General features: G+C 35.6%; 1 protein-coding gene across 1 annotated transcript; it reads left to right on the top strand.

The window, feature by feature from the left end:
• The first annotated feature begins 4,900 nt into the window (after window positions 1-4,900).
• Window positions 4,901-13,831, top strand: LOC105043635 (putative glucuronosyltransferase PGSIP8). The gene is given in 6 exon segments (XM_010921256.4): window positions 4,901-5,525; window positions 8,070-8,328; window positions 12,088-12,289; window positions 12,487-12,634; window positions 12,882-13,201; window positions 13,204-13,831. Coding segments are annotated over 6 exon segments (1,425 nt in total). The 5' UTR covers window positions 4,901-5,250; the 3' UTR covers window positions 13,425-13,831.
• Window positions 13,832-14,352: the final 521 nt, after the last annotated feature.

Below are 14,352 nucleotides of genomic sequence, written 5' to 3'. Positions count from 1 at the left end.
AAATATTAATATTTTAATATAATAAATTTATTAATATAGATATAAATATTATATTAGTATAAATATTAAAATAATATTAAAATATAATAAATATTATAATATTAATATTATATTTATATAAATATTAAGATAGTATTTATATAATATTATATCACTATTCAGTATTTTATCTTAACCATCCATTGATATTTTGTAAAATTTTAGTCGTTGATCTAAAGAAATATTTTTGAAAAAAACAAAATAACATCATTTTCTATCTCATAAAAAGTACCAAAATCGACTTCGTCCATGAATTTTTGCTTCTTATAAGATATAAAAAATGATTTTTTATAATTTTTTTTTATTTTTATTTATTTTTTTAAGTTCAACCAAATAAAAAACCTCCCGTCCACTTTTCAAGAAATATCATTTTTTTCCTCCACTTTCTGTCAACCAAACAGGTTCTTAATTAAATTAATATTTAAATAATTAATATTTAATCGTAAAATATAAATTGTTGCAGGAAAAATAAAACAAGCATGGCATGCCTAATTACTCAATAACCAAACATGTTGTGGATGAGTCTATTGAACTTTAAAATCACTCACGAGCCTTTAAACGTCCTGTCTCTCTATTCATCAATGTTTTCATAGGTCCTAAAAGGGAAGAAGTTATTGGTTAGATCCTTGGCAGACAAGACCGCATTAAATCATATAACCATGTGATTTTAGAGTCAGTCAAGAATTCTTTTTCTCCTTTTTTTTTTTTTTTGATAAAAATATCAGGGGCCAATATTTTAGAGGCTGCAACCACTCAATATTCAAAATGTGGGCACCAAAATACACATTTTTTTTTCACACATTGGACTGAAAACTCTTAGTTCACGTCCTCTCTGAAAACATTAGATGCAGTGAGAAAAATCTTAAATTTTGCAAGGAGCAATCATCAATGATTTATTAGAATTTATCTTAAAAATTATACTAAAATTGTTGATAATCGTATATAATAAAAATAAAATATATCAAATAAATATAAAAATAGATAATATAAAAAAATTGGAGAGGTATGCTTGGAATGAGGCATGCAAGTACACAGACTTATGGATAAATTTGATCCTCCAACAGGTGTATGGCAAGGTTGTCTCGGAAGTACAATGAATCTGACTCAAAATGACTCTTTTAGTTACCCAAGAAGAAGAGAGAGTAAGAAAAAGAGGAGAGAGAAAAAAAGCTCTCCGAAATTTGTAAGAATAGAAAGAAAGACCTTCGGAAGAGAATGTCTACTCATGCAAGGCTTGATCGATCTTGTATCCGAGACCATAGATCTTGAACCTTTATATAAACTTAGTTTAGGTAAACCCTAGAGAGGTCCCTAATGTCCTCAATGGCTATCTCAATAAATGCTTTAATGCCTATCTCAAAAAATGGCCCTAAATGCATAAGATCCAACTGATCCTCAAACCTTTGGACTATAAAATGCAAGTCTACTTGCATTTAAACATACAATGTGGGATTAAATTTAAACCTTTTTCAAAAGAAAACAAGAAAATTCTCTGACAGTCCCTCACGAAATGTTTAAATTTTTAAAGTGAGTAAATCATAAAGAAAACTTCTACACCACCTATACTATATGATAGATAAGGTGTCTAATGGACTTGAATGTCACTTGGTATTGATTGTATTCATTTGAAGGAGTTAATAACCTCCATTAGTGTAAAATTACCTTGATTATAACTTAACTCTCACAAAATGTTTGATTAGGATGGAGGAAGAGAGTCAGTTAAGACTTAAATTTTACAGCTCTTAAAAAGTTATCCAATCAATTCGGTTTTTCAAAGGAGATCTTGCATCCGGTCCATATTGGCATTGTCAGTTCCATACTTAGTATCTAGGATATCCCAAAGTATTTCATTAGTAGTCTTGGTTGGAAGGTAAGCATCATAAAGAGAATTGGATAAAGCACTAAGAATCCTATAACAACAATAAAAGTCTATTTCTTAAGGGGTTTTAGTTTGATAACCAGAAAAACATATTTCTCACAAACTTGTGATAGGGGCTATTTGAGAATTTGGCAAACAAGAAGGTGTTCTATTATGTTATGCAATAACTGAATTGCATAGCTAGCATCTCACTTGGCTTTACCATCTCTTGAAAAATAAGCCATTGAATTTTTCAAATTTGATTTCCTCAAGAGAAGCCATTTTATGGTATATGTGTTGATTAATGGTTCTGCACACACAAGGTTCTTAGGATTTAGTCCTAATTTGTTTAGTATTTCACTAATAGGTTTCAATAAAGTACACCAAAATTTTAAACTTAAAGCTAAAAAAATAATAAATGAACTAATTAAAAGGAGAAAATCTATTACATTCATACATATAATAAGGTTCAATTTATTAATTTTATACATTTAATATGCAACAAATATTAATAATGTTGGTGTTAATATGCCTAGCTACTATTGGAGTTCAAAATTTCATGAGAAACATAAATTTCATCAGTGAAGTTTTTTATTTATTCTAATTTATTATCTTGTCATGTTGAATTTCAAACTAATTGAAAAAAGAGCTATATCTCGCACATCGTATGGAATTGGTGTTAATGGATACTAATATCAATTATGGAAGTTTCTACATGGAGGCTCAACTTGAGCATAATTCTATATTTGTCATGTGAACACTAGTATTAATAATGAGAGTTTTGATAGGTAATCTTTTAAGTTCAATACCTAACATGCAATTTAGCTATTGCAATCTTCTATTCACTAGAGTTTGTCAAATTGTTATACCGTATTTTAAGAATAATTTGGGAAAAAAATTGTACCTTATGTATCATCATATACTAATAATTTAAATGATAACAATAATAGGCTGAGTATTCCAAATTGTATTAAATAATAGTATATATTTTAATTAATGTAGGATAGTGGTTAAATACTATACACACTTCAATATGTAGGATTCATAATTTTGAAATTAAGTTATTAAAATATAGTAAAGTGTACTATAGTGTTTTTGAACAAAGTATTAAATATTTTATATAAAACAATAATATTATAGTGTGCATAGCAAAAATAACAAAAGAAAACTAATAAAATTAGATTTTTGCACAATTTTCAAAATAGTTGAAATAATGGTTTTAATTTGAAGAAGTATTTTAGAAATTTCTGCGCCATGTTTAGAATATCAGAAATAAGGAATTTATTTTAAAATTTAATTTATATATGAATTTCACAACTGCATATTTTAAGAATTTTATTTTAAAAATCTGAATTAAAGTTTTTCTGGAGATTTCAAAGCAGGTTTTAGCATATTAACTTTAAAATCTAATTAAAAAATTCAAAAGGCCTTTAAAACTAATTGAACTTTTCTTTTAAAAAAATGTGTAGAGAGTGCCACAAAAAATTGTCAATAATTTTTCATTGGTAGAGCCGAGACGAGGAGTGCGGCCTAATTAGGCCTAAAACTCTATTAGTCTACTTGCATTTAAACATCCAATATGAGATTATTAGTTAAAATAGATTTGGACAATATAAGGTACTTAGAGCTTAAAATAAAGAAAAAGAAAGAAATTCAAGAAGATAGAAAGAAGGAAAAATACTACATAGATTTGTATGGTATAGTCATAGGTATACATCCATAGATGAGGATGGAGTAAAGATTCTATTATGATAAAAAAAAGATGGAGTATAGGAATAGAGTTGCCTCTTCGAACCTAATACACCTTGTCTCTCATACTTTCTCAAAATATGATAAAAATTAATATATATTAAAATCAGATTGGGTTTCATATTGTCGAGGCTCTATCCTTATATAGTAAGCGATCGACTTTAAACTTGGGCCTATCAATCCAAGCTTTTTGCTACACCATAAATCTTACAAAAAAATTTTCAATCATTTTTTCCCTTTTTTACCTTCAAATTTATCGATTGATTGATAAAGGAGGATGAATCAACGAATTCAAAGTGCACTAAACATTACTAAATATGAGATTTAGATATTTAATTTTTTTTAAAAAATAATAATTTTTTTTAATAAAGATCTTTTTCTTGTAGATAAATATCATGAAAAAATTGATTAACTATCCTATTGACTAACTTACCTTTATCCATAAAATAAAAAAAAATTTTATCCATCTAGAAAGTGGCCAAATTATTTTTCTATCAATCAATAAAGCAGATATTTAATTTTATTCATAAAATACTCTATCCTTATCCCAATCATCTACTTTTTCAAAATAAAAATATAAAAGATATTATGGATAAATTTTAGTAGCTTATCCAAGAAGATAGTAATGTAAAAAAAAAAATGAGTAATAGATTTTAAAATTATTTTTTTATAAAAAAATATAAATAAATTATTTTTTATATAAATATTGTCTGAAAAATATTGATATATAAAAATATAAATTTTTAAAAAATTTATCTATAAAAGAACATATTCAAATTTTAACCTTTCTTATTATTGAGAAAATTGTGCTTAATTCAGAAGTGTGGCCACACAAAGCAAACCCATCGAACGTATGGTATGCTCTGCCTCTTGGAGTCGACTTCGTTGGTAGGATATTTTCATTTATAAATTCTGAAATGATGGGATCGGATATTTCATCCTTCGTAGGTTTGGAAATTGGGCAAGCCAATTTTCTGAAAGGAGAAACTCGGCAACTGTCTGCCGAGGTCTCTCTCATATCAAGCGATGTGCCAGGTGGAATATGCACGTGGCCAGTTCCTGTCTCCGGTGACACACCCGACAGTCTTCCTCATCCACGAGGCAAGAGAGCCGAGCGGGGAACCCGCCTCTTTCCCCAAAAGATAGACGAGAACCGGATAGATAAATCCTTCTTATATTAACCCATAAGATTGGTTTTGTTTTATTTTATTTTATTTAATGAATCCGGTCTTTTTATTGCTTTCTTTGGCGCACTTCCTCGATGCCGCTTTTCCCGTGGTAGCCAAAAAAGACGCGAACCCACTCTCCCATCATCTTCTCGCCCATCATCTCTTCTTATTCCCTCATTCCTTCTCGCTCTCTCCGGTGAATCTCCAACCGCCCCCCGGGCAATGAACTCCGACGGACTCCGCTGAAACACCGTCGGAGGCCATCCGTCGCGGCGGGGGAGCTGGCGCTGTGAGGCGGCCGAGATCCGGAGTATGGGAGGGTGAGAGAGGGAGAGCGGAAGAGGAGATCCGATTTCTGCTAGCCCAGGGATAGGGTCTTGTACTGCTTTCACGCTCTCACCCCTCTGTTCTTGTTCGCGAGATTGGTTTCGAGAAATGGAAAACGGGAGGCGGACGCGGCTAGGGTTCTTGTGGAGGTTGGTGGCGGTGGCGTGGGTTGCGGGCGTGGCTGCGACGGCGGAGGCGGCGGAAGGGAGGCGTGGTCCACTGCGGCACGCGTACGCGGCGATGATGTACATGGGGACGCCGCGGGACTACGAATTCTATGTGGCGACGCGGGTGATGATGAGATCGCTCGCGAAGCTCGGCGTCGCCGCCGATCGCGTTGTCATTGCTTCAGCCGACGTCCCGATCCGATGGGTCCAAACCATGTGAGCCTTCTCATTCTCACCCCCTCTCTCCACGTTTTAAGCTCTCCACCTTTACTTTTCCCCTGATATCCGCATCCCGGTTACATCTGCTTTCTGTTCCGAGTTTTTTTAGGAGCGGATTTAGGTTTTTGCCCACTTTTTTTTGGTACATTTTTTTGTTGGGCGCATGTTTTTTCCCCTTTTTCCAAACAAAGAAAAATAACGAAGTAGACGCCATGGACATAGGGGCGATTTTTTCAAAATATATTATAAAAAAAGGGGTTTTGAGGGGTTATTTGCAGCTATCGGACGGTGTGATCCAACGGCTAAAAAGATTATGGCAGGAGGGGATGGCCACGGCTCGATGGATGCCGCCTGATTTGTCTTTTTCGTCTTCGTCTTCGTTTTTTTTTTTTTTTTTGAATTTTACAAATTATATTTTTTCTAATTTGATTAATGGTAGCTGTTTGCCTGCAAGCGGGGAAGACGATGACGAACCAGTAGAGCTATGTCTCGATTACTTTCCCGAATTACCCGATTATTTATTCCTTCTCCCATGTTCCCTGCTTTATTTTCGTTTTAAATTTTATAAGAAAATGGCTCTTCGCTTCCGAGTCCGACGATTTTGACTTCTTGTTTGCTTGAAAGCTGAAAATATGAAGACGCGTTCTTTGAAGGAAAAAAAAAAATTATGTTTCTGAATTCTACCCATAATTTTTCCCAGAACAACATAATTGCCAAATCGTACCCGATTTATTGGGGAGAAATTCTCCGTTACTACCCCATGTTTGCGAATTGTACCCCCGTTTTTTCACGAAATAACATAATTACCAAATCGTACTCCTTGCATTGGGTGGGGGTGCATTTCTTCTCAACTACCCGACCGTCCGCAGCTTGCTGCCACACCAACTGGTTTTTAACCCAGTCTCTTGGCTGTTCTGCTTTCGGATTGCCAGGAAAGGATAGGGTCCACGTTGTCGTCATATGATGGATCGATTGTTATAAATATTGGACTGGTCGTTCATCTAATGGATCGTCAACAATGTCGGACTGGTGGATTGATAGAATATTCTTTTTTATATGAGAAAGAAATGGTCGGATTTGAATGATCCTTATTAAATTGAGTTGAGATGGTCGCAGTTAATTGTAAATCCAATTTTAGTTTCCATTCTAATCTCAATTGATTTGGTTGTTAGAAAATAGTTGGTGCATTTATATGTTCATATCTTTTCATGTATTCATGTAACACTAATTGTAGACCATCAATATTTGTCAAGATTTATGTCATTTCACCTTTTGAGGGAACTGTAAATCTAATTGAAGTAATCAGCTCGAACAAAGGTAAATAATTGTTTTGTTTTATCTAGTTAAATTAAATGTGGAAGAAGCTATTAAAAATAGAATCATATGGAATACAAACCTTGATCTTGGTCTGGTTCGAAGGATGTAAATAGGTGGACCTGTGCATCTAATTTTATATTGATCTTGGCTGGAACTGTTCAAAATCTTGGATATGCGTTGCCCAGATCCAGTCAATGGACATCCATAGATGGAAAGCACAATCTCATGTCTTTTCTTGGACCATTCAAGATCTGGGATACACTTTGCCCTGACCTAGTCCATGGACATCCATAGATGGAAAGCACAATCTCATGTCTTCCCTGTGCAAATTTGATAAATTTTGGCAGTTATAGCCTCTGTGCAAACTTAATAACATAGAGAGAGATTTTAAGTATATTGTTATGCTTTTGCTCCATGCTTGACGATCTATTAATATTACTAGCAAACATAGCTTTTTGGTAGGGATGGCAATGGGTAGGGTTTGGGTCAGGTATTGTACTACCCATCCCCAAATCCGAATTTAATACTCTATACCCAAATCCTATCCGATACTTGATCGGATAAGAAAAGAGATATCCATCCCCATATCCAACGGGTTCGGGAATACCCACGGGTAACCCATTTCCCCATACCCAATCCACACCCACCTCATGCCTATCCCATACCCAAAAAAATAAGCAACCAAAATAATTTTATGCATGTTATCAATCAAAACAAAATTATCAATTCAACATAGAACATAATTTATAAGTTCAGATTTATAGAAATCAAACATAGAAATAGAATTACAATTCAACATAGAACATATAAATAACTAAAATAATTTTATGCATATTATCAACCAAACAGAATTATCAAAACAGAATTATAAACATATATATTCAGGTATGGGTTCGGGTGTTATTCATACCCGTAGGTTCGGGTCGGGTTCGGATTTGGGTAGAAAACAGCATTATCCATACCCTATCCATATCCATACTACAGTTTTTGAATTTTACCCAAATCCGAACCCAAATCCGATCAAATCCTATTTTTCGGGTTTGACCGGATTTGGGTAGGGTGCATACCCATCAGGTCGAGTCGATTTTGCCATCCCTATTTTTTGGTGAGTTAAGACTTAAATCTAGAGGTTGATGAGACTCACAACACTTGAATTTTAATTTGACGATTCAACTTCTTTCTTAGTGCTCAGGCATCTGATGTATTACCAACTCATGTTAACAGGAAGGAGGAGGATGGGTTGAAGGTGGTTACAGTGGAGAACTTGAAGAATCCATATGAGAAGCAGGGCAATTTCAATTCCAGATTTAAACTGACACTTAATAAGCTGTATGCCTGGAGCTTGGTAGCATACGACAGAGTTGTCATGCTTGACTCTGATAACATCTTCCTCCACATAACCGATGAGCTATTCCAGTGTGGGCAGTTCTGTGCTGTTTTCATTAACCCCTGCATCTTCCACACTGGCCTCTTTGTCCTTCAGGTATAACCTCTAATTTTTAATTTGCTCCACAGCAAATTTAATTTGACAAGTGTCAAAACTTTCTTTTCCCTTTAGGAATGTGGATCTCATGAACTTATTGGTTTATCAGATTTTTCGGAATAATCAGATAAGTTGCTGTTTGGATTTGTTGGACTTGTATAATTGCATGCCTATGCTTGCCTTCATATACTTGGGTTTTCTGCTCCAGCTATGGATGTGCCTACCACTCTGCCTGCATGCCTTTTGGCGCTTTAAGTCTCTGAATTACACTACAAATAAAGTCATTTTTTATAAAAATTTCCCAACACCAATTTAAAGTGATTGATCATGTGATAATTGCTTACTGTTCGTATAGAATCTGTATGATCAGGTTTTGAATAAGTTTAAGTAAAATTGCATCCAATTGCAAAATCTTACTTTGAAGGTGAAACATGATCCAAGCTTTAGCATGACAACTTTGGAAGCATGCTTGTCGCACTGACCACAGCCTCCATCTATGGAGGGTGCTGACCATAGGGAGCATAGCAAAGATGAGGGTGGGGGTGATAGTTGGACGGTGAGGGTGGATAGTGGTGGTGGGTGGGGTGCTGTTTTATATAACTTGAAGAATACATAGACTTATGGAGCCATTTGTAAGTTTTGATAGTTATAATATTTAACATGTTAAAAGCCAATAATGGAATCCTACCAAAAAAAGTCAATAACACGATAACTTATTTAGCTATTTCTTGGAGGCACAGCTCAATTTGTTTCTATGAGGGGTTTAAGCACATGGTCATGAGCCAGCTTTGTGCGTGATTTACGCTTTTACTATTATTAGATGATTTTGTTATAGACAAAGTAATATTAGGATATATCTTTAAGGATAGATTTTGTATTTGGTGATTTAGTTTATGCTAGGTGATCTTACTAGATGACTTATCGAGTAGCTTTAAAATTCCTTCCACTGATTTTGTAAACAGGGCAATGCAACTAGTGTTACCTAGGTACCTGGCATGAGTTCCAAGGGCCCAAGTGTCCTTAAATGTCAGAGATAGCATCATCCAAAATCTAGGCACAGGGACAGAATAACATAGATACGTGTATACCTACTGAAAAAGGGAAGAAGAGATATATATTCTATGTAACAGACATTAATAGAAGTCATGAGTTTTTTCAGGTTCACATTAACAGTGCTTAAGATGTGTTTAAATACTTAAGCTGATATTTGAGTGTGATAGCTTCATATTTAAAATACAAAGACACTTTGCTTAGAATGTCTAGTATTTGAAACCAAGAGACCTCTCCATTACACTCCAAAAAAAAGTGCATGTGCCAGCACTTTCTGCTGATATTAGTTAACACTTTGAAATGGATTGACCAATCATGTCATGTTCTGCTTTGCCATGTCCAAGTGTCCCGCAACTCTTCTATAAACTTTAAAAGTGGAATGTTGAGGTAACACTTTGAAATGGATTGACCAATCATGTCATGTTCTGTTTTTCCATGTCCAAGTGTCCCACAATTCTTTTATAAATTTTAAAAGTGGAATTTTGAGGTAACACAGGCTGCAACCATCAATTTGTTTGTTATTTGTATTACAATTGACGGAACAATAACATGAACTTGCAAATTTTTTTCCTGTATCTCTGCTTCCACTCATTTGTAGGCTTATGTTACTCCCTTTTGTTGGCTTAAGGTTACCTTACGTGCTGCCACAGATTTAATGAATTATTTCTTTAATTGCTTCTATGTCAAATATTGAATGGAGAAGTGTTTTGTATCTAGTCCATATGGCCAAATGTAAGCTTGCCATGAAGATATACCTTTTAGCTGTCTACTCTACAAATGAAGACTGCCCAACAAATTCTACATTAAATTGCCATGTTGTGGATTTACTGATATTAACATTTAAATATTCTGAAGAGCCAATGACTTACTTGGCTCTGCTGCCAATGATCCCACAACTGTCAATGATTTACTTGGCTGTGACTTGAAAATCCAGAAAGACTATGAACCACTTATACCCTCTAGGGACTTATGCAACTAACTACTTTCTGGCAAACTTTCCAAGAAAGCATTGCATTAAGAGGGGAATGCGTAGAACAACAGCAATGTGAACTTAATATGTGTCAGTGCATGAAGAAGTCTTATTCATCTTTCAAAAAATAAGATCAAGACTGAAGGCTGTATGCAGGCGTTTGAATTTCAGCAAGTGCCAAAATATCTGGGCTTTCTGCTGATCTATGCTAAGTGTATATGAGAAGATCTACATACACTAGGAATGTGTTGTGTGCTGGAGATATGGTGATCCCAGCTCAGAAGAATGCATTCAACCTTGTATTCATCTGGATTTTGTGTACATAACCCTTTTCATCCTGTTCTGTTCACCATCCATTTAAAGGTCCTCTTATGGGTGAATATTTGCATTCAAATTTTAGGGACTTGATAGTGACCATTGTAAACTCATTATTGGTAGACACATGATTGTCAAATAAATCATAATGGAATGAGCAACATTTCAACCTTAGGATGAATATGCATGGGTTGCATAGCCAAAGGTAGCTTTGCAAGTGATAATCTATCAACTACTAATATTAGGACCAATATTGTAAGTATCAGTATCGTGCCTCATCCCTGTATGTATACACTCCCATCGCCCACCGCCCCCCCAACCACACACGCAAAAAAAAAGAAAAAGAGAGAGAATTTAAAAGAAAAAACAGCCACATACCAGTATAGACACCGATTACTCCATATGGTTTGGTACTTAAAAATGCTGATTAAGACTGATATTCTATGAAGTCTTATCTTTTTAGGATTAATCATGCCCGAAAGATCAGGTTTCATGTACAATTGGTAATCTCTGAAATTAGTATCATCATGCCTATAAATATAAGGCATATGTGTACATTGACTTTAATGCCTCTCAAAAAAAGGGGTAGCGGTTTGTAACTTAAAAAAAAAAAAAAAAAAAAAAAAAAAATGCCACTAATTCACCACCATTCCACCAGACATATTTAATACATTAATTCATAAGTGAATGTAGTAATCTTGTCATGAAGAAAAAAAATTCTCTAACAAATGAGAGAGATGATGGAGACCCATATGACCTATTGTCATAAGGACAAGTAATTGGTCAGCCTTTTCACACCACTATATGTACCTACCAGCTTAACAGATCTAATTTAAATAGGTTCTTTCTATGGGATTATTATCATCAAGTTCAAGGCGGACTTCTAAATGTGGAATCATTCCAACTTTGGCAGTTGCTGGAATCTGTACGGTGAGGCATAATTAGCAACAAGCCTTTTTTTTTTTTTTTGCCTATTTTTGTCCACATTTACATTGAATGGTTTTGACTGGTAAAGCTGGTACCAATATTCTGGATGTCAAACTCCTATGCTATCAAACATCTTTATTTGGAGATGAGTTGTTGGATCAGATTAACAGCAGAAACTAAAATATTTAGGAATCCTTTCTGGGACTAGTCTTGAAGGCCACTAGTTGTGCTTATGTGAGTGAAAAGATCAAACATTTCTTTAGTTCAAGAACATATTAATTCACAGAGTCCAAAGAATGAATGCCTTAAATTCAAGAAAAATTTCGCTGATGCTTATTCATGTCCCCTTTTGCTTCTCTCTCTTTCTATAGCTTTCCAGATTCCATTACTGTCATGCACTCTTTTTCTAAGCTTTTAGGCAACTATGATATTAGAAAGAGGGCGAACTATGAAATCTTTCAATTGTAATTCCCTGCTTCATTTTTTTCATTTTGCAGCCTTCAATGGATGTCTTCAAGGACATGCTTCATGAGCTAGCAATTGGGCGTGAGAACCCAGATGGTGCAGATCAAGGCTTTCTTGCCAGTTACTTCCCAGATTTGCTTGATCGGCCAATGTTTCATCCACCAGTGAATGGTACCAAGCTTGACGGCACCTATCGACTTCCTTTGGGATACCAGATGGATGCTTCTTACTACTGTAAGTCTGATAACTGCTGCTTGGTTCCTCTCTTGTCCACCATGTTTCTGTAAATGTCCACTAAATACACTTCGGAAGCTCCTTTGTGATTTGTTACCCTTACATCTGACTAAATACTGAGGTTTCTCTTGTCATGCCTTTCTGTAGTTAAATTTGTGCTTTGCTTTTATAACATGATAATATTATTTGTTGTGCAGACCTGAGTCTTCGATGGAGCATACCCTGTGGACCAAATAGTGTGATCACATTCCCTAGTGCACCATGGTTGAAACCTTGGTACTGGTGGTCCTGGCCTGTCCTACCATTGGGCTTATCATGGCATGAGCAACGTCGAAATACCATAGGGTAAGCAAAAGCAAGCATCTGCTAGCTTGTAGGCTACACCCGTGCACCTAGGGAGACTGCATTAAAACCAAGCATCTTCCGCTTGGATAGTTTAATCTAGTTATTGAAATCTGAATGGACTTGGCATTAATCAGATTGTTGACTTCCCTCTTAAAGAAACTTGGCATGCTTGATTAGGTGTAGTTCTCACAAGTTGTTTCATTCCAAGATTTGGTGTGAGAATTTTTTTTTTTTTTTTTGTGAACAGGTATGGATCAGAGGTGCCTGTGATACTCATCCAGTCAGTAATGTATATCGGGATCATGGCACTCACTCGGCTGGCACGTCCTAGCTTGTCCAAGTTATGTTATAACCGGCGCCCTGAGAAGAATTTTGCTGTTGTACACAGCATGCTCAAGGTGGCAGCAACATGGTCCATATTAGCTGCATACACTGTTCCTTTTTTTCTCATTCCCCGAACAGTGCACCCACTTCTGGGCTGGTCCCTCTATATGCTTGGTGCGTCCACTCTTGCTTCAGTTGTGATCAATGCTTTCCTGCTGCCGCCACTCCCAGTGCTCACACCCTGGTGGGTATACTCGGTGCACTTTTTGTGATGGCATTCCCTTGGTATTCGGATGGTGTTGTGAGGGCTTTGGCAGTGTTTGCCTATGCCTTCTGCTGTGCTCCTTTTGTGTGGACATCATTGATGAAGGTAATGGCCTCGTTACAAGTCTTGCTCGAGAGGGAGGCCTTCTTTCCAAAATTGGCAGAATCCACACAGCTGCCCGAGTTCAACAAGCTATATTGATAAATGTGGATGAAGTTGCGATGGAGGTGATCAGATCGGCAATCTCATACATTCTGATGATTTTGGCTGTTTGCTTGTCTCAGCTTTGTGACACTATGAGCAATTATTTTTATTTCAATACCATACGAACAGGACTTCTATGGCAAGAATTGGGGATTGCAGTATCCTTCAGGAGGAGAGGAGGGAAATTGGAATGGGTTATTCTGGTTTCTGGTAAAATAGAGAATTTGTTATAATTCGTTTATTTCCTCCTCTTGATATGGAAAAAATTCTCGCATGGATATTAAAGTATTAGGTTTTGTCAAGTCCCTTGATCCAAGATTTAATCTAACTGTACTTGTACCAAAAAATTTCGGAGCCCTTTGCAGCGACTGTGTAGGTATTAAATTAATGATTTCATTCTATAAGTTTTGGATGGGTAAGATTAATCCTCCTCTCTGCAATAAGATTCACCTGACTAGGGTCCACACAAATCGACCCACGTTACACAGCTAAGAAAATATGCAAGGCAATAATGTATCCAATGTAACGCAAGATATCTGGTGGTTGTGTACTGTTTTTTCAGGCCTTTATTAGATCAATTGCAGCCTGATCAAATTGGAATTGGGCAATTGCACTGATTCGGCTGCACGCGTTGTTCCTATACAGAAGTTGGGCTCTCTGGAACGGGCTAGTTGCAGTGTATGATCGTATACCTTTTTAGTACAGCCAGATTGTCAGCATACATGTTTATTATACATTTAATTTTAGAAAAAGAAACATAGCAGCTAGAACAGAATTGTTAAGAACTGTCCTCATCTTGATGTCTTGACATTGGAATATCCATGTATTATGCATTACTTCCCGTGTTCTGCATCAATTTGCAATTGCTTGGTCCGCTGTTTGGAGACGAGAGGAAGTTAATAGAATATCCATCTCAGCTCAAAAA

Source organism: Elaeis guineensis, chromosome 4 (genome assembly GCF_000442705.2).
Source record: "Elaeis guineensis isolate ETL-2024a chromosome 4, EG11, whole genome shotgun sequence".
NCBI lineage: Eukaryota > Viridiplantae > Streptophyta > Magnoliopsida > Arecales > Arecaceae > Elaeis > Elaeis guineensis.
Note: the sequence above shows the minus strand (reverse complement) of the source record. Positions and strands in the feature narration are given on the sequence as shown.